General features: G+C 38.3%; 3 protein-coding genes across 5 annotated transcripts in view; 1 reads left to right on the top strand and 2 right to left on the bottom strand.

Moving 5' to 3' along the window:
* Nucleotides 1-4,229, bottom strand: part of ksr2 (kinase suppressor of ras 2) — a 131,190-nt gene extending 126,961 nt beyond the window's left edge. For both annotated transcript variants that reach the window (XM_055198438.2, XM_055198437.2), the window contains exon 1: nucleotides 3,866-4,229. In XM_055198438.2, coding sequence (XP_055054413.1) covers nucleotides 3,866-4,042 — 177 coding nt within the window. In that variant the 5' untranslated portion in view covers nucleotides 4,043-4,229. The remainder of the gene's footprint in view (nucleotides 1-3,865) is intronic.
* Nucleotides 4,230-5,263: 1,034 nt separating this feature from the next.
* rfc5 (replication factor C (activator 1) 5) lies at nucleotides 5,264-14,467 on the top strand. The gene is made up of 11 exons (XM_073860717.1): nucleotides 5,264-5,419; nucleotides 5,975-6,039; nucleotides 6,158-6,294; nucleotides 6,436-6,519; nucleotides 6,622-6,691; nucleotides 9,183-9,342; nucleotides 11,826-11,907; nucleotides 12,141-12,270; nucleotides 13,507-13,584; nucleotides 14,040-14,094; nucleotides 14,178-14,467. Exons 1-11 carry the CDS (start codon nucleotides 5,373-5,375, stop codon nucleotides 14,272-14,274), a joined length of 1,005 nt encoding a protein of 334 aa, XP_073716818.1. The 5' UTR covers nucleotides 5,264-5,372; the 3' UTR covers nucleotides 14,275-14,467.
* On the bottom strand, nucleotides 14,091-23,240 carry wsb2 (WD repeat and SOCS box containing 2). 2 transcript variants are annotated; one of them, XM_055198440.2, is made up of 9 exons: nucleotides 23,089-23,240; nucleotides 22,143-22,314; nucleotides 21,815-21,987; nucleotides 21,588-21,719; nucleotides 17,264-17,364; nucleotides 16,649-16,839; nucleotides 16,204-16,296; nucleotides 15,970-16,083; nucleotides 14,091-14,853 (listed from the first exon to the last, which is right to left on the bottom strand). In XM_055198440.2, the coding sequence occupies exons 1-9, from the start codon at nucleotides 23,123-23,125 to the stop codon at nucleotides 14,652-14,654; spliced, it is 1,215 nt and encodes a 404-aa protein (XP_055054415.2). In that variant the 5' UTR covers nucleotides 23,126-23,240; the 3' UTR covers nucleotides 14,091-14,651. The 2 variants fall into 2 exon arrangements, with proteins under 2 accessions (XP_055054415.2, XP_055054416.2); XM_055198441.2 differs by having other exon boundaries at nucleotides 22,143-22,338; nucleotides 23,089-23,144.
* Nucleotides 23,241-23,250: the final 10 nt, after the last annotated feature.

The following is a 23,250-nucleotide window of genomic DNA, read 5'->3' as shown; positions in this document are numbered from 1 at the left end:
TCTCGCTTAGTCCTCCTTTGCCCCCTTGATGCGGCCTTCAGCGAAACCCGCACTGCAGTACGCTTCACGCACTTTACCAACCCAGAAGTCCTTGCGAAAGGTCAATCAGACCAATCAGACGAAGGAAGGGAGGAGTTCACACTGACGGGCAACTTCGCTACCTATTTCCGGTGTGATGCTCGAGTCTGTCCCAAAATATGACTCCAGTGCACCCACGTGGACTCAAGGGTCCCTAAAGTCTGGACTACGTGATGTCATCAAAGTGTGGACTCTGAGGAGGACCACAAGTCTGGAGTGTGCCATTTGGGCCAGGGCCTAACATGGCCAAGACCAAAGAGCTGTCCAAAGACACAAGAGACAAAATTGTCCACAAGGCTGGAAAGGGCTATGGGGAAATTGCCAAGGTTTCTTAGGATAGGACAATATTTGCCCGAGATACTGTACAACTATTGGAAAATCTGGGGGGAATAAATAAAAAATTTGAGAATATAGCTACATTTTTTAAAGTTACTAAAGATAAATAAAGTTTTGCTATATTTATGGTAGAAAATTTACAAAATATCTTCATGGAACATAATCTTTACTTAGGATAATGGGTTTTGGCATAAAAAAATCTATAATTTTGACCCATACAATGTATTTTTGGAAATTGCTACAAATATAACCATGTTACTTAAAACTTAAGAAGGTTTTGTGGTCCAGGGTCACATTTATTTTAATGAATAAATAACATATAAACTTTGTTATATATATAATAATTGTGATATTATAAAGACAACTTGTTGTTTTCAAACTGGCAACACTTAGCATAATGTTGGCTTTATGAGATGTAAAGTATTGAAGTATTTTTACTCACTGCTGTGTGAACTTTATCAAAGTGTTTTTCTTTGGCAAACATTTACTTCACTACATTCTGATACACAATACTAGTATATTTTACTCCACTACATTTCATAAAAGTTGTTTTTTATCTTTAATACTTAAGTACATTAAAATATTTCTTATTAATAATTAAGTAAAACTTAAAAGTAATTAAGTGCTAGATTTTTTTAATGCAATCAAGTATTAAATGAGATTCACTTGACTTACATGAAAATTAAAAATTGATGTAAAGATCTTCGAGTAAACTGTCATGGGTCAGGTCTTCACAGATGAACTGAATAAAACACCTTCCTTGGCTATATTAACATGCACATGAAGGAGTTGATATGAGAAACGTTTTTAAGGTTTATAGTAAGGATCCGATTTCTGATCTTAAGAATCCGATTCCAGAATTGAAATAAATTTTCGATTCCCAAAATATCAGTTTTGCATCGTAACTGTAAAACATAAATTATATTCTGACATTCCTAATCCTAAATTCCATATCAGAGTTATTTTTATTATATTAAACCTAATATTGTTATCATATTTGGGATATCAACAGCACAGTAGTTAAAGAAGAGTCAACTGTAATGAAATGCCATTGCATTTAGTACACGGCTACTGTAGTACCAAGCAAACACAGCATGGTAATGCACGTCCATCACCAGATAAACAAGCAGCGAGATAATGTCTAATGTTTATAATTATTATTCCATCAACATGAACAAACAAAGTGCTTCATTGTGACATACTGACACCCGGTGACGGCTGCACACAACAGCCAGTGGATACCGGGCTTCCCCACGTCAGTGCAGAAATACTACACGGCTTTTAATAAGCAGACGGTCTGGCAGAAGAATTCAAATGACTGGAAGCTTTGCCAGCATGCAAGATCACCTTTTATGTCACACGTTGTTACTCAAACCACAGCCAAAACAATGTCATAGAGAATGGGAAATATTGTCAATAATGTCATAGTCTCATGGGAAATATTGTGTGAGACAACATAAAATCATAATCAGAAGAATAACTGTATAAAAACACTTTACGGACAGTATAAAAACACTACACGGTAATATCTATATAAGCCCTTAAGCAAAGACCGCTTTTACGATTTCTTGCATCTGTTTATTCTGCAAAGAGGACATAGTCCAACCAGACAGCACAGGACACATCTGTCAGTCCATTCTGGATAGACTTCAAATATATTTCCTTCTAACATTTTAAATAACAAATTAAACATATTAAAGTGTTGTTTAATTTATTCAATGAATATGGGCGTCGCCATCTGAGTCTGATTTTTAACCAAACTTTTAAATGAGAAATAAAAAGAGAACACATTTGAAAGATACTGGATTTTAAAGGGGCCATGGCACTTTTTTAAGATGTCAAATAAATCTCTGGTGTCCCCAGAGCACATATCTGAAGTTTTAGCTCAAAATACCATATAAATAATTTATTATAGCATGTTAAAGTTGCCACTTTGTAGCAAAAATTTGCCGTTTTGGGTGTGTCCTTTAAAATGCAAATGAGCTGATGAAATTCAAACACTGATCACAATGATGGTGGTTTGTTGAAATTAAAACTCAATTGTGCTTTTCTCTGCACTAAATGGCAGTGCTGTGATTGGATAGTGCAGATTAAGGGGTGGTATTATTATAATAAGAGCTCCTTATGACATCATAAGGAGAGCCAAATTTCAACGACCTGTTTTTTTCATGTGTTTGTAGAGAATGGTTTACCAAAACTAAGTTACTGGGTTGATCTTTTCACATTTTCTAGGTTGATAGAAGCACTGGGAACCCAATCATAGCACTTAAACTTGGAAAAAGTCAGATTTTGATGCCATGGCCCCTTTAAAAATTTATATCTAAAGCAACTTCATAATCATTAGGACTTCTTGCCAAAGCAATTCAATAAAAAGGAATAGTTAAAGACTGGGGTCTAGGGATGTTGAAACTTCAAGCGTCGAGCGATAAGAACTAAAACACAAAAATGTTGCTATTGGATGTGAACTTCTTGCAACCTAACGTTAGTTATGGGAATTATCAGAAACATTATATTAGCTGAGGCTTTGAGTTTATAGTAATGCGTTTGGATTGAATATTTCTTAGTGTTTGGTTATTTAACAAATATATTTTAGTAAGCTCTACAACATTTTATTGGGTAGAAACTGTGATTGTGGGGGCCTTCAAATATTTTTGTAGACAATAGGGATGCCTTGAAGTCAAAAAAGTTGAGACCTGCACTGTGAAAGATTGATATATCTGCCAGGACGTTTATTTATACATCAATACTGTATACGATGACGTGCATTACCCAATAAAAGTGATTTCCTCGTGAAAAGTTGTCATAGCCCTAAACTCTGCCGTACAGCGTCAATATAAAAATAAACATATTTTCAGGTAAATATTATGGGAAAACAACTGTGTTTATTTCTGCAACAGTGTGTTTTCCCATCTGCTCTGATTAAAATGCATTATGTATTGTATTATTTCTGGCATCGGTTACCCAGCTCTCTAGATATAAAAAAAGAGCACTAGTTTATAAAAACACAAACTGGCATCACATCACAACTACATATCTGGGACTGTTACTGCTACATTATGCAATTTACAACGATGCATCTGAAAAAAGTACATCCCACAGGTTCCTGGCGCGGATGATTTAAATAGGATGAGGATAAATTGATGTCAACATTAGGCCGCTTTTCGGTGTCCATGTTAGCAGCGCACGAGCCACCTTCCTCTCACCACCTGCAGAATGCGCAAACTCGCGCCGCAGCGCAAGCTACTTCATCTATTACGCCGCACGCGAACACGTATAAATCCAATACTGTGATTCCCCGAGATGCACCTTTATGTTTACACAAATCTGCAAGACGCAGAAATGTTTATTGTGCAGGCACACACGCAGACGCACACGCTCTCGTGATATTTGTAGAAATGCAGGGGTGGTCTGTGCAACATTCACGTATCTGGCAAAAAAGATGCAGGCTTACCTCCAGGGTTCGGATTTCTTTCTGTGTCAAGTCGTTGGATGTGGCACATTTGGTCCTCAAACCCTCCAGGCTGGAGATGCTGATGTCAATCATGTTCTGCACCAGTTCGCACTGCTGCAAGGCTTTCTGCAAACTCAGAAGATGCTCGTCGCTTTTGGTCATGTTCTCCTCGTCCATAATTTGTGAGCAGTGGTCGTTCCCTCTAGTGCACACTACTTTTTTCCTCAATACGAAATCACTTTGATGGTGCGTTCGTGAAAGCACAAACAGGTGAGCGTCAATTACATTTAAGCGACACTCGTGTGTGTGGTCATGAAAACTAGACTACGTGTACGGCGATTCCATCGTTGTCATTTCTTGGATATCCTGATAATACATAATACACAGATTGTGAAGGAAAGAACCAAATAAAATCAGATCCTCGCTGCGGCGGCATCGGCTAGATCCATTGCGCGCTCGTGAAGTGCAACACAGATTGAGACATCACAGATGATAAAGGAAAACCCACAACGTAAAGATAACGGCAGGTGATATTTCTTAACGATAACGTTTGATTTGACTGCATGTACTCCCCTGGATCACCATCATCAGCTGCATCCCGGCGCTCCCCCACCACACCGACATGTTCGCGTCAATCAAATTCGCAGCAACAGCACCAGCATCGCATCGCCGACACGAGCAGGGATGAGAGTTCTCGCGAGATAAGCATCAATGCGGTGAGCTCACTGTAGAACTCAAAGGACCTTTGAAAAATCAATCCACTGTTTTATATCAAGTGTTAAAATCGACTGTTGTACTGCATTTCTATAGAATGATGTGGGATTGACAAAATCAGGCTGCACCTGTTTAAAATTTATAGCTGTAAACAACCTGCAGGTCAGGTGCAAGACTTTTTTATAAAAGTGATGCTTTTGTTTATTGATTAACTATACATTTTAGACTTTTTGCAAAGTTTCTGGTTCGTCTTTGTAATAGTTATTTATTTGTTTATTTTTTAGTAGTTTAAACAATTCCTGAATTTCTGCTTAAAAGCGTAAGTCGTAATTTAGGTTTGTAATGTTGCTACGATTAATTTAAACTAGAATTTCTGTTAGTTTTTTTTCCCAAATTTTTTGCCCTGTTGGTTATTTGTGAAGGTTGTAACTGATACAAAATAGTTTGAGATTTTGAGGGTCCAATTGTACTGTTCCTTTTATGATTTACACTAACACTAGCAAACTGCACTGCTAAATTTGTATACGCTTTATATTATTTTATATGTATATATGTAAGTGCGCCTAAAAAAACAAAAGTACTTTCAGCAAGGACGAGTTTTGTAAACGGTTGTGAACTCTTATTTTAAAATCACAGTAAGACGCTTCCTCATTAAGCCCCGCCTTTACGATAGAAACGGCATTCTGATTGGTCAAGACGCTGTCACAAACAAACCACAGACTGAATCCTTTACGTCTAGTCAGAAAAACGCGCGAACACACATCGTGTTGTTAATGTAGCAAAAATAAAAAATATGGCATCAACGAGTAAGTCGCAGAACCAGACAAGAAATTTACCATGGTAATGGTTGCATTTACTAGTACGACTTTTTATTTTGTGTTCTGAAACGTTTGTAGACTTCCAAAACATTGAGCATGCGATATTATTGCATGCATACTTTAGCAAACATGTTTTTTGTAGATTGGATGTACGTGTTTCACTTGTATTAGCCTGTATTTACATACCGTTGTAAGTTTTCTTTCAAATCCATGTTATAAACAAGCAGGCTAACGTTAATGTGTAGCGTTAGTAAAAATACGAAGCATGCATTGCAGTATATTTGTAAACAATGCAATACATGCAAAATATCTGATATGACAGACATGTTGTTGCTTTTGCCTGCACTATATTAGGATAGTTGACATACAGTATTATAACTGATGGCTGAAGTGGAATCAGTTCACAGCAAAACATTCTGGATAATCTTTAATTGTATATTGCTTATTATTCACCACATTTAGCTGGCATGACTGCTAATGTAATAATAAGATCGTCTGTACTAAGTAGTCAATGAACTCAAATGATTATAAGCACACAAACGTTGTTACCATATCTAATGTTTTGTTTTTATTTCAGGGTTGAAAAGTACAGACCTCAGACACTGGATGACTTGATCTCTCACCAAGACATACTAAGCACAAGTACGTACTGATATTTATGGTACCCAATACATGTGTAGGATAATATTTAATCAAACAGGAGATATTGGGACTATATATATTTTTGCTGATGTACTGATGTGACGGCATTGCTTTACAGTTCAGAAGTTTATCAGTGAAGAGAGATTGCCTCATCTGCTTTTCTACGGCCCTCCGGGAACAGGAAAGACCTCTACTATACTCGCGTGTGCTAAACAGCTTTACAAAGATAAAGAGTTCAACTCCATGGTCCTGGAGGTAATGAAGATGATACCTGATATTATGCGATATTGATATGCTACAGAGAGACATACCAGCTGTAGATAAATAGATAGGATTTGTGCTTGTAAAGATGTTAAATATGCTTGTTTTGATTTATTACTAATCTGAATTCATCAGCTTAATGCGTCAGATGACCGCGGTATAGATGTGGTAAGGGGGCCGATCCTAAGCTTTGCCAGCACGCGGACCATTTTTAAGAAGAGCAGCTCGTCCAATGCACTTTTTTCTTCACATTATGTTCTTATATGTTGTATGATTTCATCTAACATGTTTTCCCATTGACCAAATGTGTGCTTTAAGAAGGGCTTTAAGTTGGTGATCCTGGATGAGGCGGACGCTATGACCCAGGATGCACAGAACGCTTTAAGGAGAGGTACCATCTGCCCCTACATCAGTTCCCCTGCTGGGGTCCCAAATGGCCCTATGGCAAAGAACTGGGTTCTGCCATTTCAATGTCCACTATAACACATTTATGAGAGTAGTGTGATTATATGTGACCCTGTTTGTAAAATTCAGTCTGATAATCTAATGATGAGATCAGGAGCATCAAAGTTTGATTTCAGTCATTGACTTCGCATTGATTTCAGTCTTTGGCGTGGCTCTACTCAGTCAGTATTAACTCATTTGCTGCCAGCAGTTTTTTTTTTTTAAGTTGCCCGCCAGCATTTTTTGAGATTTTCACAAAAGTTTCACAAAATGTCTTCCAGGAATTTTTTTTCTAAAAATATACAATCATACAATAGGGGTGTAACGGTTCTCGGTAAATAATCGAATCGTCCCGTCATCCTCTCGCGGTTCGGGACACACGTGCACCACGGTGCACCGTGTTTGATTCGACCACGCATTTCTAATATAGTTTGGTTAAAAAACAACGCATAAAACTGCTAATGTATGGTTCTGAATAAGCTCTGTGGTGTTTACGTGAGAGTACCTATCCAATCAACTCATAGTATGCTATGCAAATCTGTTGCCAACCTCACAGTTCCTCCTCACGTGTTGGTGTGTGCGTTTGTGTGTGTGTGTGGCACGGACCGTTTAACACGGCAAGCCAAGGAGAAAAGACGCTAATTGAGGCACCGGCAGCTTCATTTAAGTCTACTGCAGCAGCGATGCTCAAGAAAACGTGGATAAAAATGTAAAATTTGTGAGTGCCGTATGCTCAAGGCAATACATCTAATATGAAGAGTCGCTTATTACGCCGTCATCGCAGGGTTTTCTTGATTACACGCGATCACAGGTGAGACAGAAACAGCACACATTGCCTTCATGTTTAAATGTTAACAAACTGATCTTCTTGCGAAAAAACCTGAAGATAGTGGCATTAAATATAAAAAGTAACCCAGTGTTCTAAGCTATTTTATGTGCATTTTGAAGTTACTATAAAGCCGGTAGGCTACATATAGTATAATAGTTAAAAACGGCTTGGGTTTAAATTTTTGTAAAGAAGCCTGTTGTAACCAAAGTTTAACGAAACGCACCGAACCGTGACCCTTAAACCGTGATACGAACCGAACAGTGAGTAATTTGAACCGTTACACCCCTATCATACAAATATATCAAATGAAAGAACGGCTATATATAAACTCTTATGCTGCATTCACACCAGCCGCGGTAGAGGCGTCAAGCACGAGTGATTTCAATGTTAAGTCAATATGAAGACGCGTTGATGCGCCTCTGGAGGTCTAATGGCGCAAATAACTGTGGCTTCACACCAGATTCGAGTTCAACGATTTGCGAGAGTAGATTACATACAAAGTCAATGCAAAGACGCGATCAGATGTGTCCTGGCGTGGGGCGATGTGAATGACGCGATATGGGCGGCACGTTTGCAGCGAAAACACGCGCTATTCGCCTCAAACGCGTCTTCGCCCAAGTTGAAAATATTCAACTTGAGCGAAAAATTCGCATGGCACGAAGATAAATCCTGCGAGTAATCTACAGGGAGTAACGCGATGCTACGTGTTTGGTGTGTACGTAGCATAAGGGTTTAGCGCGGCGTGGTAGACACGATTTCGCCTCATTTCAGCGTCTAGGTCGCGCGAATTGCAGTGCAAACGCGCAAGTTGAATAATTTGACATCTGGCGAAAAAACGTGGAGCGTTAATCAATCAGGAGCTTGCTCTAGTAGTAACATGATTACAGGAAGTGAGTGGAAGCCCCTCCCATGGTGCGAATTTCCGTGTGAATTTCGCACTAGAATTGACTAGATTACTAGAATTTTACGCATGAATGAAGCGAGTAAACTCAAACTGTTCAAGCGGCAAACTAGGCGCAAAAAGTTGAAATAATTGCATTTTTGTGAAGGAATTTTGTTAGAGATCAGAACGATTATCAAAAACATACAGGGAGTTTAAAATTTGTAAATAACGTTTTGGCATCAGTTTTTTCATAAATTTCATAAATCGCAGTATTGCAGATTAACATAAAATTCATCAGGAACACGTTTTTTTTTTTTTTATGCAAATGTTTTCTCTTAATTGACGAGATAACTTGTCAATGGCAGAGAAACAGTTAAAGATGTCAAGGTTATATTTTCACACAGTGTTCTTTGCATTATGTAGGATGATCTTGTGTAGAAAACACTAAATCACAAAAATAACTTTAGCTGGGTTTTCACAGACAGGGTCACATTTTCTTGGTGTTTGTTAAATAGCTTTTATCCCTCTAATGTATGAACTATGGCTGGGTATTATCATAACCTTATTTTTATTTATTTAATAAGTTTTTGTATTTTTTTTGTTTCATAATGTAATTGGTGTTACATTATTATCATTTTAATAGTGTTAGGGTTAAGGTTAGTTCATTATTTGCAGTTCTTGATGCACACCTTATATTCTCTCTATCTCTCTCACTCTCTCTCTCAGTCATTGAGAAGTTTACAGAAAACACACGTTTCTGTCTCATCGGTAACTACCTGTCTAAGATCATACCTGCGCTGCAGTCTCGCTGTACGCGCTTCCGGTTCGGGCCGCTCTCTCAGAACCAGATGATTCCCCGACTGGAGCACGTCATACAGCAGGAGAGGTGAGAGCTCTCGTCCTTCCCATTTCAGGACAAGTGGATATTAATCAGATGTTTTTCGTGTGAGCACTGCTGAGTATTTGTGAATTAGGTTAAACTGATTTCATTCTGAAAGAACGTCCATTTTATTAGTGGTGCTTTCTAAAGCAAAAACGGCATAAACATACATCCATGCGTACATTCATTTAAACGAACCTTCGGGGCATAATGTCATCTGTGCTGCAGACATAAATGTGATCCTACATAATGTAAAGAACATTCTGTGAAAATACAACGCTGATATCTTTAATATTGACTGCCTAAAGTCATGTCAAAGATTGAAATCAATGTGAATTAATGATTGAAATGAAACTTTAATGCTCCTGATCATTAAACTGAGCCTAGCAATATCCAGGTTTCCATAGCAACCACACAGCAACTCCATTGCATGGAATAATTTGGTTATGTTTTTCAAAAGCTGTGACCTAATTCGAAGGATCCTTTGAAGGTTGTGTCCTCGAAAGCGAGGAGTCGTTCTTTTGAAGGTCACGGCCTCGAGAAGAGAACTGAAATGAGACGGTCTAACCTTTGGAGGATCTATAAGTTGCGTCACCTGCTATACGCGCCCACCACGCCTGTCAACGGGACACAGCGGAGATATTTCTGACAAATTAAAAAAATGGAACCAGAAAATATTAATTTATATGGAACCAGAAAAATATTCATTTATTTTAGAAAATATAACGCATTGATGTAGATTAAACTAACCAATAGTATATCCAATTAATCAACCTTAGAAATATACGCAACATATACAGAATAAAATTAATACAAAACACACCGCATAATACTAAAACAATGACAAGAAACTTTTTCACTTTTATTTATCAAAGGTTTTAAATGTTTATTTTAAAATATTCAGCCTTTAATACTCAGCCGTAACAGGTGCGCAATAAATCTCGGGATAGCCTACGCTGTGAAGGATCCATTGGTTTTATTTCCTTCCCAGCATGTTGACCGTGGGTTCACACCAGCCGCATTTGAGGTGTTCAGTTCGAGTCTACCGCATCTAGTTTGCCGCTTAAACATTTTGAGTTTACTCGCTTCATTCGCGCGTGAAATTCTAGTCATCGAGACATTAACGCGGAAATTCGCGTCATGGGAGGGGCTTCTGCGACCCCGCTCGCTTCCTGTAATCACGTCACTACTAGAGCAAGCTTTTGATTGGTTAACGCGGTGTGTTTTTCCGCCAAAGTTCAAATTTGCCACGCTAAACACCTTATTCGCGCCACGAGACCTCCAGACGCATGTCAACGCGTCTTAACATTGACTTAACATTGAAATCACTCATGCTTGACGTCTCTACCGCGGCTGGTCTGAACGCAGCATGAGGTCACATTGTAAGCCGGCAGCCTTACTGATTCAGTCGCATTGCTGTGACGCAGTCGTCGAAATAACTTTTTTTGCGGCAATGGCGCCACCCAATTTGTGTCATTCGCATTACCCCCGTGAGTCTACGCCTATTTGCATATTTGTTTTGACTTGGTATGTAATCTACTTGTGCAAATCGTTGAATTCGCGGTTGGTGTGTACGCTAGGGCTGTGTATCGCCAACAATATCCCGATACGCATTACGATACAAGACTATTTTGAATTACATTTTTTGTTCAGAATTTAGTAACATTAGTATTATTATTATCTGTTTATTGTACATTGAATAAGCAGTGTTGTAACAGTTGTGTTTTTGCCATGCATTTATTAGCTTTTGGGGTAACTCATAGAAATACTTAAAATCCCAGAGTTAGTACTTAACCATGTTTTTTTTAAAAGCAGTTTTACAAAGATGGTGCTTTACTCTAGGCATTATATTTGTCTCTCATTATTCTATATCTATGAATATATCTATAAACATGCAGTCAGACTTAATACTATTTAATAGAAATCAGATTATTAATGTGACGGTTATAGTTTGAAGTAGCTCTGTATCTCTTCTTTAGACGTGCACTTTTCACATGCAAATCTTTGTCGTGTTTCTTCTCATGCGTTAGTACTGTTTTATAAGAGAGTGGCTAATAAAGCCCTTTGCAGTAGTATAGGCTAAGATAACTGTGCTTTCATACTGAACTCATTGATTTTAAATTTCCAAACGCACTGCGCAAATTCACGTCTATTCGTGTATTTACATTGACTTTGTATGTAATCTACACCCTCTCTAATCGTAGAATTCGTGTTTGGTGTGTACACCCCATTCAGTTTATAGTTTTATCCAGATTTTTTGGTCACATCTGAAATGAGTCCACCCACAAGACCCTGAACACAACAGACACGACCCAACCCTACAGACCATCTGATTACGAAAAACCTTCACACACAAACACGTTTAACATCCCCTCCGGCACAGGACAGCATCGACAAGTTTGAGCACATAAAAGCGAGCACTGTGTTTTATGAGCATGAATTCATAAATATTTAAAAATCTGTTTTGTGCACTGCCTTTTTTTTGCTAGCATTGACATCACTCCAGATGGCATGAAGGCCATTGTGACCCTCTCGACAGGAGATATGAGACGATCGTTGAACATTTTACAGGTGTGTATCGTGTGTGTGCTGTAAACATCCTGATAGATGTAAAGTTTGCTTGGAATTACATGCATTTAGCAACCATTATACATGTTTTATAAGACTGATGGTTTTCATTTATGATAAATTGTAATATTAAGTTTTAATAATATTCTTAATTGTAATATTGACCGTTTTTTTTATTGTAGATACATGCATTTGTACTCATGAGCAAATCTATACCTTAATGTTTTTATATGAAGAGTACTCATATGGCCTATGGGAAGGTGACGGAGGAGACTGTCTACACGTGTACTGGACATCCGCTGAGATCAGACATCGCCAACATACTGGACTGGGCCCTTAATAAAGACTTCACTACGGCATATAATCGTATCCTGACTACAAATTTAACTGTAGTGGTTTGGTCCAAGCTTTATTATTTAACATCAATGTTAAATAGATTATAATTTTATTTGACATTTATGCATTCATGAGATGCTTTTATTCAAAGCGTTTCATTTATTGACTATTAACGTTTTCATTAGAATTAAAGTGAAAGAAAAATTAGCATTAAAGCGACACTCCCCTTTTTTGGAAAATATGCTCATTTTCCAGCTCCCCTGGTGTTAAACATTTGATTTTTACTGTTTTGGAATCCATTCAGCTGATCTCCAGGGGCCTTATGTATAAAGCGTGCGTACGCACAAAATGGGGCTGGAAACGTGCGTACGCCAGTTCCCACGCAAAGGTTGTGATTTATTAAAAAACAAACTTGATGGGAGAATGGGCTTGCAGGGTGGGATATTAGGATGATTCATGTACGCACACTTGCAGGTGATCTGTGATTTATAAAGGGAACACTGCTTTGTTTTAGAAGTCTTCATAATTTTTGGTGTATGCCATTTTTGGCTTTTGTGCGTACGTAGACTTTTAGTAAGGATCCTACGCACAGTTTTATACATGAGGCCCCAGGTCTGGCGCTAGCACTTTTAGCATAGCTTAGCATAATCCATTGAATCTGATTAGACCATTAGCATCGTGCTAAAAAATAACCAAAGAGTTTGGATAATTTTCCCATTTGAAACTTGACTCTTTTGTAGTTACATTGTGTACTGGGACCGACAGAAAATTCAAAGTTGAGATTTTATTACGCCAAAATTAAGAGTATAGTTCCTAATCATATCTGCCTAGAAAATCGCAAGTTTTAGTTTTCTGTCGGTCTTGGTGCACGATGTAACTACAAAAGAGTCAAGTTTTAAATGGGAAAATTATCCAAACTCTTTGGTTATTTTTTAGCACGATGCTAATGGTCTAATCAGATTCAATGGATTATGCTAAGCTATGCTAAAAGTGGTAGCGCCATACCCGGAGATCAGTTGAATGGATTCCAAAAAGGTAAAAATTAAGTGTTTAACTCTAGGGGAGCTGGAAAATATTCAAAAAAAATGTTCAAAAAAAAGTGGAGTGTCCCTTTAAAGTTAAATGACTGAACATATATATATATATACAACAATATTAATTCTGAAAAGTTTGATTTGGTCTGCTGTTGTGATGTCATCAATGATGTGTCTGTTTAGTCTGTCCAAATATCATCGAGATGTTTGTCCTTAGCGCACGGTTCAACAGAAATTCTCCACCTCAAAACTCTGAAAGGTCTTGCACTCCATGACATTTTAACTGAGGTTCATCTTCTCATTCATCGCGGTAAGACACTGGCGAAAACTTGCAGATATAATATACGAAATCAGTCTCGGATAGGTGCAGAATTGTTTGAGGCCTACCAACACTCAGCCCAACACAATTTAAAACGTATTCCCAGCCCTTGTTTCCGTGGAGATCCTCTTGTGGTTGTCATGAAAACTGGTTGTTCACATTATTAAATGACGCCTGTTCGAAATGGCAGTGTGTAGCGTGCTTCACACACTTCAAACAAAAGTACATATGTGCATATTTGGTATTTTTATAGTCCAATCACAGGTAAACCAAAAAATATGAAAGCATTTTAGGGTTTTCTGTAGGTACTAAAATTTAAAAAAAGTATATATTTTGTATAAAATTACAAATTGTTTTTACAAAAAGCGACTGACAGCAACAAATTGTTGAAATTGAAAGTGAGTTATTGGTGACTTTTCTTTATTCATTTGTGTCTCACTTTCTAGTGGACTTCCCACCATCCATTCGTATGGGCTTGCTTATAAAACTTGCAGATATTGAGTGAGTGCAATCCTTTCATTTTAATCTGCATATGATTGGTTGATTAGTGTTACAGTACAAATTAACCTGTTTTTAACTACAAGGTATCGTCTGGCCTCTGGAACCAATGAGAAGATCCAGCTCAGCTCAATGGTCGCTGCTTTCCAGGCAGTTCGAGACATAGTAGTCAGCGATGGATAGGCTCATGATCCACACTTTGAAGGTGTGAAATGGATAAATGAGGACGTGTTGTACTGCTCAGTCACTGTTGACAGCGATTTTGACTACAAAAACAAATCTGCTCAGAACCCTTTTGCATGTTCATTTGTATGGTTATCTTATAATAAATAAAAAGAAATTAAAACATGTAAAAAATAAAGTATTTTAATAAATAGTTTAAGTGTAACTTAATCATTTAAAGTGTATTTACAAATGTATAATTTAAGATCTGGAGAAGTAAAAGGCATCCAGGTAAAATTACATTACATAATTTAAAATCTAGAAAAGTTAGGCATCCTGGCAAAATTACATTACAGTTTATAAAGTGAAAAATCTGTTGCATCTAATAGCCATATTCCTCAGCTCCAATGCTTTTTACAACATAAGATCTTTTGCTTCTGAACGTCCCTGTAAGTGAGAAATTCCAGAATTTTCTTCGGCAGAGGAAGCGCTTCCACCTGATAGGTTGAAACGGAGAACCTCAGGGCAGACCGGCACAGATGCTTGAGGCTCGGCACACGGCGAGGTACTCTCCAGAATTTCACCTGTCCGTTTCTGCACCTACAAACAAATGTCTGACTTTAAAGGGATAGTTTACCTAAAAATATAAATTCTGTCATCATTAACTCTTGTGTTGTTCTAAACCTGTATGCTAAGCAGATATTTTGAAAAAAATTAGGGTAATCACTTCCATATCAATGTGTGTTAACCATCAAAATATCTTCTTTTGTGTTTAAAGGGACACTCCACTTTTTTTGAAAATAGGGGAGCTGGAAAATGAGCATAGAGTTAAACATTTGTTTTTACCGTTTTGGAACCCATTCAGCCGATCTCCGGGTCTGGCGATACCACTTTTAGCATAGCTTAGCATAATCCATTGAATCTGATTAGACCATTAGCATTGCCCTCTAAAATGACCAGAGTTTCGATTTTTCCTATTTAAAACTTGACTCTTCTGTAGTTACATCGTGTACTTAATCGACATATAAAAGTTGTTTTTTTTTAGGCCGATATGGCTAGGTACTATACTTTAATTCTGGCGTAATAATCAAGGACTTTACTGCCGTACCATGGCTGCAGGAGGCGCAACAATATAACACAGTGCCCGAAAATAGTCCTCTGTTATTAAAAGTTACCAAAGGGACTATTGTCGGGCACTGCGTAACATCACTGCACCCGCCGCAGCCATGGTATGGCAGCAAGTTCCTAGCCATATCGGCCAAAAACAAAATCACACAACTTTTAATTTTCCGTCGGTCTTAGTACACAATGTAACTAAAAATATAGAAACTTTTTGGTTATTTTTAGCGTGATGCTAATGGTCTAATCAGATTTAATGGATTATGCTAAGCTATGCTAAAAGTGGTACCCCCAGACCCGGAGATCGGCTGAATGGATTCCAAAACGGTAAAAATCGTGTCCCTTTAACAGAATAAAGAAACTTGTAAAGGTTTAGAACAACATGAGGGTAAGTAAATGATGACAGAATTTTCATTTTTGGGTCAATTATTCCTATAAACTGACTTATTAGCCAAGCAGTCAAATTTTGGTACTTTCAGTGTTCCCACGTTTTTTATACGACTGTGAACACACATTAACCGCATATTTCATCCTTAAATTAAAAAAAAATAAACCTGGTGGTAGCTACTGAATATTCAATGATGTCATGACTTGTACCCTGTAGCAATGATGCACCCGTGTGGATGGAAAGCGCAGCACAGCCCACCGGCACGGTTGTGATCTGTATCTGTAACTAACTCATCTCGTTCCACATCCCAGATTTGTAATGCCCTGCAACACATTAAAGGTCACTGGTAACAACAGGGAAAGTACGCGGGCGGCTGTGAGGTCAAATGACATTCAATAATGTAAAACTGAAGACATCTCGGAAAGAATATGAGAATTTCTCACCTGTAGTCTTTGAAAGCCAATAGCAGGCCGACAGGCGAGAAACTCAGATTGGTCGGTAGAGATTCGCTTCTGTCTCCGCACAACTCACAGTTTCTGGATAGGTAAGAGTTAAATTGAGGTATTTAAAATCATTTATAATCACAGACTGGATACATTTCTCTTATAAGCATTGAGTTTGGAGTGGCTTGTTTGGAACACAAGGGGTGAGAAAAAAATACCTTTATATTCATGCATTTAACAGATGCTTTTATCCAAAGCAACTTGCAGTACATTCAAGCTATACATTTTATCAGTATGTGTGTTCCCTGAGAATCAAACCCATGACTTGGGCTGCTAATGCAAGGGCCTGCAAATTAAGCTACAGAAATAAAAAAAAATCTGATTTGTTATTTTTGGGGCAACTAAATTATATAAGATAAATAATGATTGGGTTTGTTCCACATACTCGACTCTAGTCAGAAGGTCTGCTGTGTAAGGATCCCACAGGTCCAACCACCAGCCTGTAGATGTATTATACGAAGCAACAGCAAGCAACGCTCCATCTGGAGAAAAGTCACATGACACCATGGTGCGCTCGTGGTCGTAGGTCAGGTGTCTCATAAAGGTGTAGGAGCGCATACTCCACAAATACAGCTTCTGTTTGAAGGACGAGATTCAAACAATGTGCACGGTTTAACAATGATGCAACATCAAAAGCAACATGTTTTGATTTTATCTGCATGTCTCAGTGAGATAGTTTCTTGCACTGAAAAGACGACGACTCAAGCTTTTGGAGACCAGCTTTCATATAATTTATGGGATTTAATATAGAAAACACCCAACTAAGATATCAAAAACACAAAAGATGAAGAAATTTACACAACACTCTTTGTCCAGTATCTTAACAAAAACAAACAAACATCATCAAAACTTTTTACAAACTTACAGGAGATCATCTTCTGACAATAACAGGAAAGAAACAAAAGTGCACATTGCTCTGCCCTGTGTAACCATGTAAAACTTTTACATTTAACCTGCGTTAGTTTGTGCCCCGCTCACCTACATGGAAAATGAAACTTACCGAGTCAAAGTTGCACAGTGAAGCGATCATACTGCTGTCAGGTGATATTGAACATCTGAACACCCAGTGGTTTGGACCTTTCAGTACATGTGGATTACCTCCTGCACAAATAAACAATTTAATAATATGTTATATACACAGACACAGTCCATAGGTGAAAACTATGTGCAAATTTACTAAATATATATTCACGTAGGATATTCATTAAAAAAAGTGCTTCACAATGCCTTAAGAACCATTTTTGGCTAAATGGTTCCATAAAAATCTTTAACATCAAAAACCCATTTGGACAGTTTCCCGGCCAGGGTTTAGGTTAATCCAGGACTAGGCCTTAGTTATATAAGGAAGGACATTTAAGTAGATTTTACTAACAAACTTTACAAAAAACAATACTGGTGTGCTTTTTTTTAGACAAAACAACGGCACTGATATATGTTAAGTTATGTTAGTAAAAGGTGTTTTTAAATGAAGGCAGCTCAAGCATGCATTTTGGTCTGGGACTTTGATAAGCCCTGTCTGGAAAACCGCCCCTTTATGTTTTACATTGAAGTGAAGGTTTTTTAGATTGTTAAAAGTTATAAAAAATGGTTATCCTTAGAACGTTGACTGAATTGTTCTTTAAGGAACCAAAAATGGTTCATCTATGTCATCGCTGTAAATTGAGGCACAGCACACAACATCAGCGTTTGTGAGGACAACAGAAGGGCAGACACAAAATAAATGAAGTAATCTATCTATTGTTAGATTTAGTATGATTAAGTCTATGTTGGTATGTTAAGTATGATTATGTAATCACGTTTTCTCATTCCAACACCAAACTCAGAAATACCAACACCGAAATAGTAACCATTAAAAAAAATCATGATATCATGCAGTTCTTATATAATATATTTCAGGACCCACCAAAATATGCAGAAAAAAAACATAATGAAATTTGTTTTCTTTTAGAAGATAGTAGTTTATATTTTCATTGTCATTGTATGGACTAAATGTAAGTTTAATTACAATCCCAAAAAAACTGATATCAAAGCCATTGCCATTAATAGGACATGTATCATTCACTACAACAACCAAGTGACCCACCTGATCCCACTGTGTGACCCCCTAGTGCAGTGGTTTCCAACCTTTTTCACTTCCTAGTTGCCCACAAAAGGCCCCCCAATCACTCAACTTTTTCCTACTGTAGCCTACATTAAAATAAATAGAACTTGGAATGACTAGACAGATGTATATTGGCTACTAAAATGGCCAAAAAAATAAGAAACATCTTGATTTTTGCTTGTTTTAGCTAATTTTAATGCTTGTTTTGTCCAATTTTTAATACTTTTAAGTCATCCTGAGGCCCCCCTAGTGGGTCCCGACCATAGACTGTAAAAAATATGGACGTAGTGTCCGTGACATCACCCATAGGTTTGTGAAGCCTAAAGTAGGCGGTGCCTGCCGTCGCCATCTTGGCCGGGCGTCACCGCGCATCACTCCTGTATAGACGGTTTCATCAGACGCACCTGATACACGTCTGGATCCGAACTTTACTTCCGGTTACGTTTTTATAATGGTCTGACTAGTTGCTACACTGATCTCTTGAACAAATGCCTCGTCGAAAATAACAAATGTTTTGGTTTCCTAGGTCAGTGGTTCCCAAACTTTTTCAGCGTGTGGCCCCCCTTGTGTACGGTGCATTCCTTCGCGGCCCTCAAAGAAAATTTGTGACAAAAACTGTTCTAAAACTCAACATTTTAATAAAAAAAACATTAAATTATACAAAAAAGTAGTGGTTTTGGTTAGTAGCCTTATTTTTTTAGGTTTAATTACACAGAATTCATGATAAATTAATGTATTTCATAAAATGTCTTAAAACTGGGGCCCCACTGGCACCATCTCGAGGCCCCCAGTTTGAAAACCACTGTCCTAGGTAATCAATGTGTTGTTTTTTTGTTTGTTATGTAAATAAACTAAGTTTAAAGTACTTTGTTGTTATTTATTATTAGCGGAGTTTACCGGAAGTTATGTGTGGACCGTGACAGCTGCTTGTTTATGTTGTTACTGCTGAAACGGTCTATAACCAAAAATGGGTAAAGAGATGGTACATGGGTGAAGCTGAGGTGGTTGCTAAAACCATGCCTGCCTAGCTCGATAGCAATTGCAGTGTATCCCTCACTCAAGTGTCCATGCCCTTAATTATGCAGAACTTTAACCGTGGGTTCACACCAGCTGCATTTGAGGCGTCAAATTCGCATCTACCGTGTATAGTTTGCCGCTTGAACATTTTGAGTTTACTCGATTCATTCGCGCATGAAATTCTAGTCATTGTGACATTCAAACGGAAATTCGCGTCATGGGAGGGGCTTCTACGACTCCGCTCGCTTCCTGTAATCACGTCACTTCTAGAGCAAGCTCCTGATTGGTTAACGCAAAAAGTTCACATTTTTCAACTCACGGCAACGCTCATTACGCGCGAATGAGGCGGAATCGCGTCTGCCGCGCTAAACCCCTCACTTGCGCCGCGACACCTCCAGACGTGTGTCAACGTGTCTTTACATTGACTTAACATTCACATCACTCGCACATGACGCCTCTACCGTGGCTGGTCTGAACCACTGATCTATATAAATGACTGGATTGCGCATGACGTCACAACTGTGAAGCCACCGCGCCGAATGTTGGTATACCCAAACATTCTATTAAATCTATGGACGCGATCAGATTTTAATGATAAAACATCACTTTACTAGTCTTTGTTTTTATATCTGAAGTTACCCTGTACATTATTACAACACAAACGTCCTAAGCATGTACATAGATATTTACTGAAAGTTGTACATTTTAGTTTTTAATCAGTTATTATACATTCATCTTCATTACAGTATCAGATCAGCAGACAGACCGCAGCATATTTAGTATTAATGACAAACGTGCTCATTCTGAAATCTAAATAAATAATCATACTTTGTACCGTATGTGCATGCAATAATTTGCTGGTTTTAGCTGAATGTCAAAAAAAACTTTATTTATACCCGTGTCATTAACAGAACGCAGCAGACACACTCACCTTAACATTTTTTTTATAAATCCATTTTCTTGCCCGATTAAATCATAAACATTGCCAATAACACCAGAACTAACAGTTAATTTGCGTACACATATCCTAAAAATAATCTTGCGTGACTGATACGCTGTAAAGCGGGTGAATTTAAAACATGATTTTGAATGGAAGTCAATGACGCCGTCTGCCGGTTGGGTATACCAAGATGGCGGCTCGAACTCATGCTGTTACGTTAAGCGTTCTATGCGCAATCCAGTCATTTATATAGACCAGTGGTCTGAACGCAGCATAAGGCTTAATATCATTTAAATGGATAAGTTACAAAAAATTAAACCCCCCTTACAGTTGTCATGAAGGGAAAAATTTGCTATAATGATATTGGACCCACTAATTTTTTCTCTAATTTAGCGCATATGCCAGAGCGCAAGTGTTGGCAACGTTATTTAAAAAAAGTAATTAGTTATAGTTACTAGTTACTTCTCAAAAATAGTAACTGAGTTAGTAATTGCGTTACATCATTAAAAAAGTAACTAATTACCAGAGAAAGTAACTATTGCATTACTTTAAAAAGTTAAAATATTTCAAATAACTTGGATGCCCCCAATATTAAATTTGTTAAATTAATGACTTGGACACTAAAGCGAAACCACTAATTGTGTTGCAGCATGTGATGGTGTGAGGTGCTTTATCAGAATTACAGACGTGGAGAGACTCTTTCTTACACGGCATAAGTTGCACGTTAGAGCGCTGTCAGTCAAATCCATTCCGCTGGTGTCCAATCCTGCTCTTGGAGGGCTGGTGTCTGCAGAGTTTTGTTCCGAGTTCCAACCCTAATCAAACACACCTGATCCAGCTAATCAAGGTCTTACTAGGCAGACTAAACTCTGCAGGACACCGGCCCTCCAGGACCGACTTTGGACACCCCTGTGCTAGAGGAATGCCCTAATAAATTAAACTCCGCGTTTTAGCTACAGCCTTGACTTCTACGATTCTGCTTCCTCAAATCCATTCCACTTGCCTCATTTAGAGTCCATATAATTTAAACTCCATTACGTGTTTTCAAAAAATTCACTATACTTTCGCCTGCCATGCACTCTAGGCTGTGACAGAACTTGGTAAACCAAGTTTTTAGACTAAAAGCAATTGTTTAATTAAAAGGCACCAGAACACGAGAAAATGGCATCTACTCCAGTAAATATTTTGGACCCACACACATTTTTTTTTGGCTTCCGGCGCCCATGAATAAATGTGTAATGTGGCTTCCACACGAGATACTTTGACCTTTCTTTGCCAAGTCCCATATCCTTAAAGTTTTGTCTCGAGAGGCCGACACAAGAGTGAGACTTCCATTTGGAGCGAAGACCAAATCTCTGACAAGAGCCTGATGTCCAGTTAGAGTATATAGCAGGCTTCCTGAGGACATAACACAACACAAACATTGTCCTGTTAATATTACACCAATGTAGATTTATTCGATAAGATTCTTGAAGTTTATTTTAAAATCATACCAGATGAGACGACCCAGACTTGGATCTGACCGTTGTTCAGACCGGTGGCCAGGAGAAGGTCACGTTCATGTCTGTTCTGATCCGCTGGGGTAGACGTGCAGGGTCCAAAGGCCAGAGCCCAAACGGCCTGCTTACAGTTTAGTGTCCTGCTCTTACTGTTTCCATCTTCAACACTGCCAAGAATGCACAGTGGAGGTTATAGTTTCCATAAAAATAGCATACAATTCCCATTATAACCATTACAAAATAGGCTATGTGATTGTTTTATTCACTTGAAAAAATTATAATGGTGTTACATAGTTACACAATGATGTAAATACAGACGCACTCTTTGGGTGTCAGCGGCCAGGAGAGAATCTTGACCATGCCGAAGCCCATTGACCAGGCGAAATAAGATCCTCCGGGTGAGAAGCGGACGCTCCAGGTCTCGCAGTGCCTCCCGGTCCGGTTCGGGTCATGATGCAGAGAGGGCTTCAGCTCCATAACCAAATCATCCGGTTCTGTTTGCATTTAAAGCCACACACCTGTCACTCGCATAAAAGTCCCAAAGGAAAGCCGCGTCACGCGGCGGTCATGATTGCAACGCCTCCAGGCAGCGTTTCAGTTATACAAGACCAAGTCCTATCTACTTGAATAGGGAAGGGCAGAAATCTCTAAAATCGTTAGCTAAGCTCAAAATAAAACAACGAATTTTCGACCAACAATTAAGGTTGACAAGGACAGTACCATACTGTATTTCTTACATTTAAATTCCGTTATGAAACATCCTTTTCTAGGGTTGTGGCTAGAAGGGATACAGCTACGGCCATAATCTCGCCGGATAAGCGCTGTTTTAGCGACCATAAATAACCATTAAAACCATAAAAATTTGATGAAATATAGGCTGTAGCTGTATCGTATCCAGCCAGAACCGCTGTTTTTCATCCTAATCCTACCCCTAAACCAAACATCTCGCGAGATTTGGCCGTAGCTGAATCCCATCTTGCCAGAACCCTTTTCTAGGTTGCTCCAGCTACTGCGCGATGGTTGGCAATCGCTTCCCAAAAGAAGCTCCGCCAACATATATAGTAATCGTCAGACTTTAGCGATTGATTTGCTCTTTTTACTGCGTTGCACTTTTCCCCTTCATATTATTGAGACTAAATTGGTTTTTCTTTGCTGTTACTCGAACATAAGGAAATGCTACGTTTACTTGAAATATAATATAAAATATTGTGTCTTATATAGCTATTACAAATTGTTATATTTCATCTAAAGGATCTGATTCGTCTTACCTTTAACAACAGCTGAACATCGAAACGCGGTACACATATTACCTGTCGAGTCATAAATAGATGAAACGTCTTTTCACCTACACAACGCTGTTGTTTGACTGGGGGCGTGGCCAACGAGGTGCGGCAGAGGCGGGTCTACAGTATGCGTCACGTGATTGGCTC

The sequence above is a fragment of the Misgurnus anguillicaudatus genome, chromosome 22 (genome assembly GCF_027580225.2).
Source record: "Misgurnus anguillicaudatus chromosome 22, ASM2758022v2, whole genome shotgun sequence".
NCBI classification, from domain to species: Eukaryota; Metazoa; Chordata; class Actinopteri; order Cypriniformes; family Cobitidae; genus Misgurnus; species Misgurnus anguillicaudatus.
The sequence above is the reverse complement of the archived record's forward strand: the minus strand, read 5'-3'. Positions and strand labels throughout refer to the sequence as shown.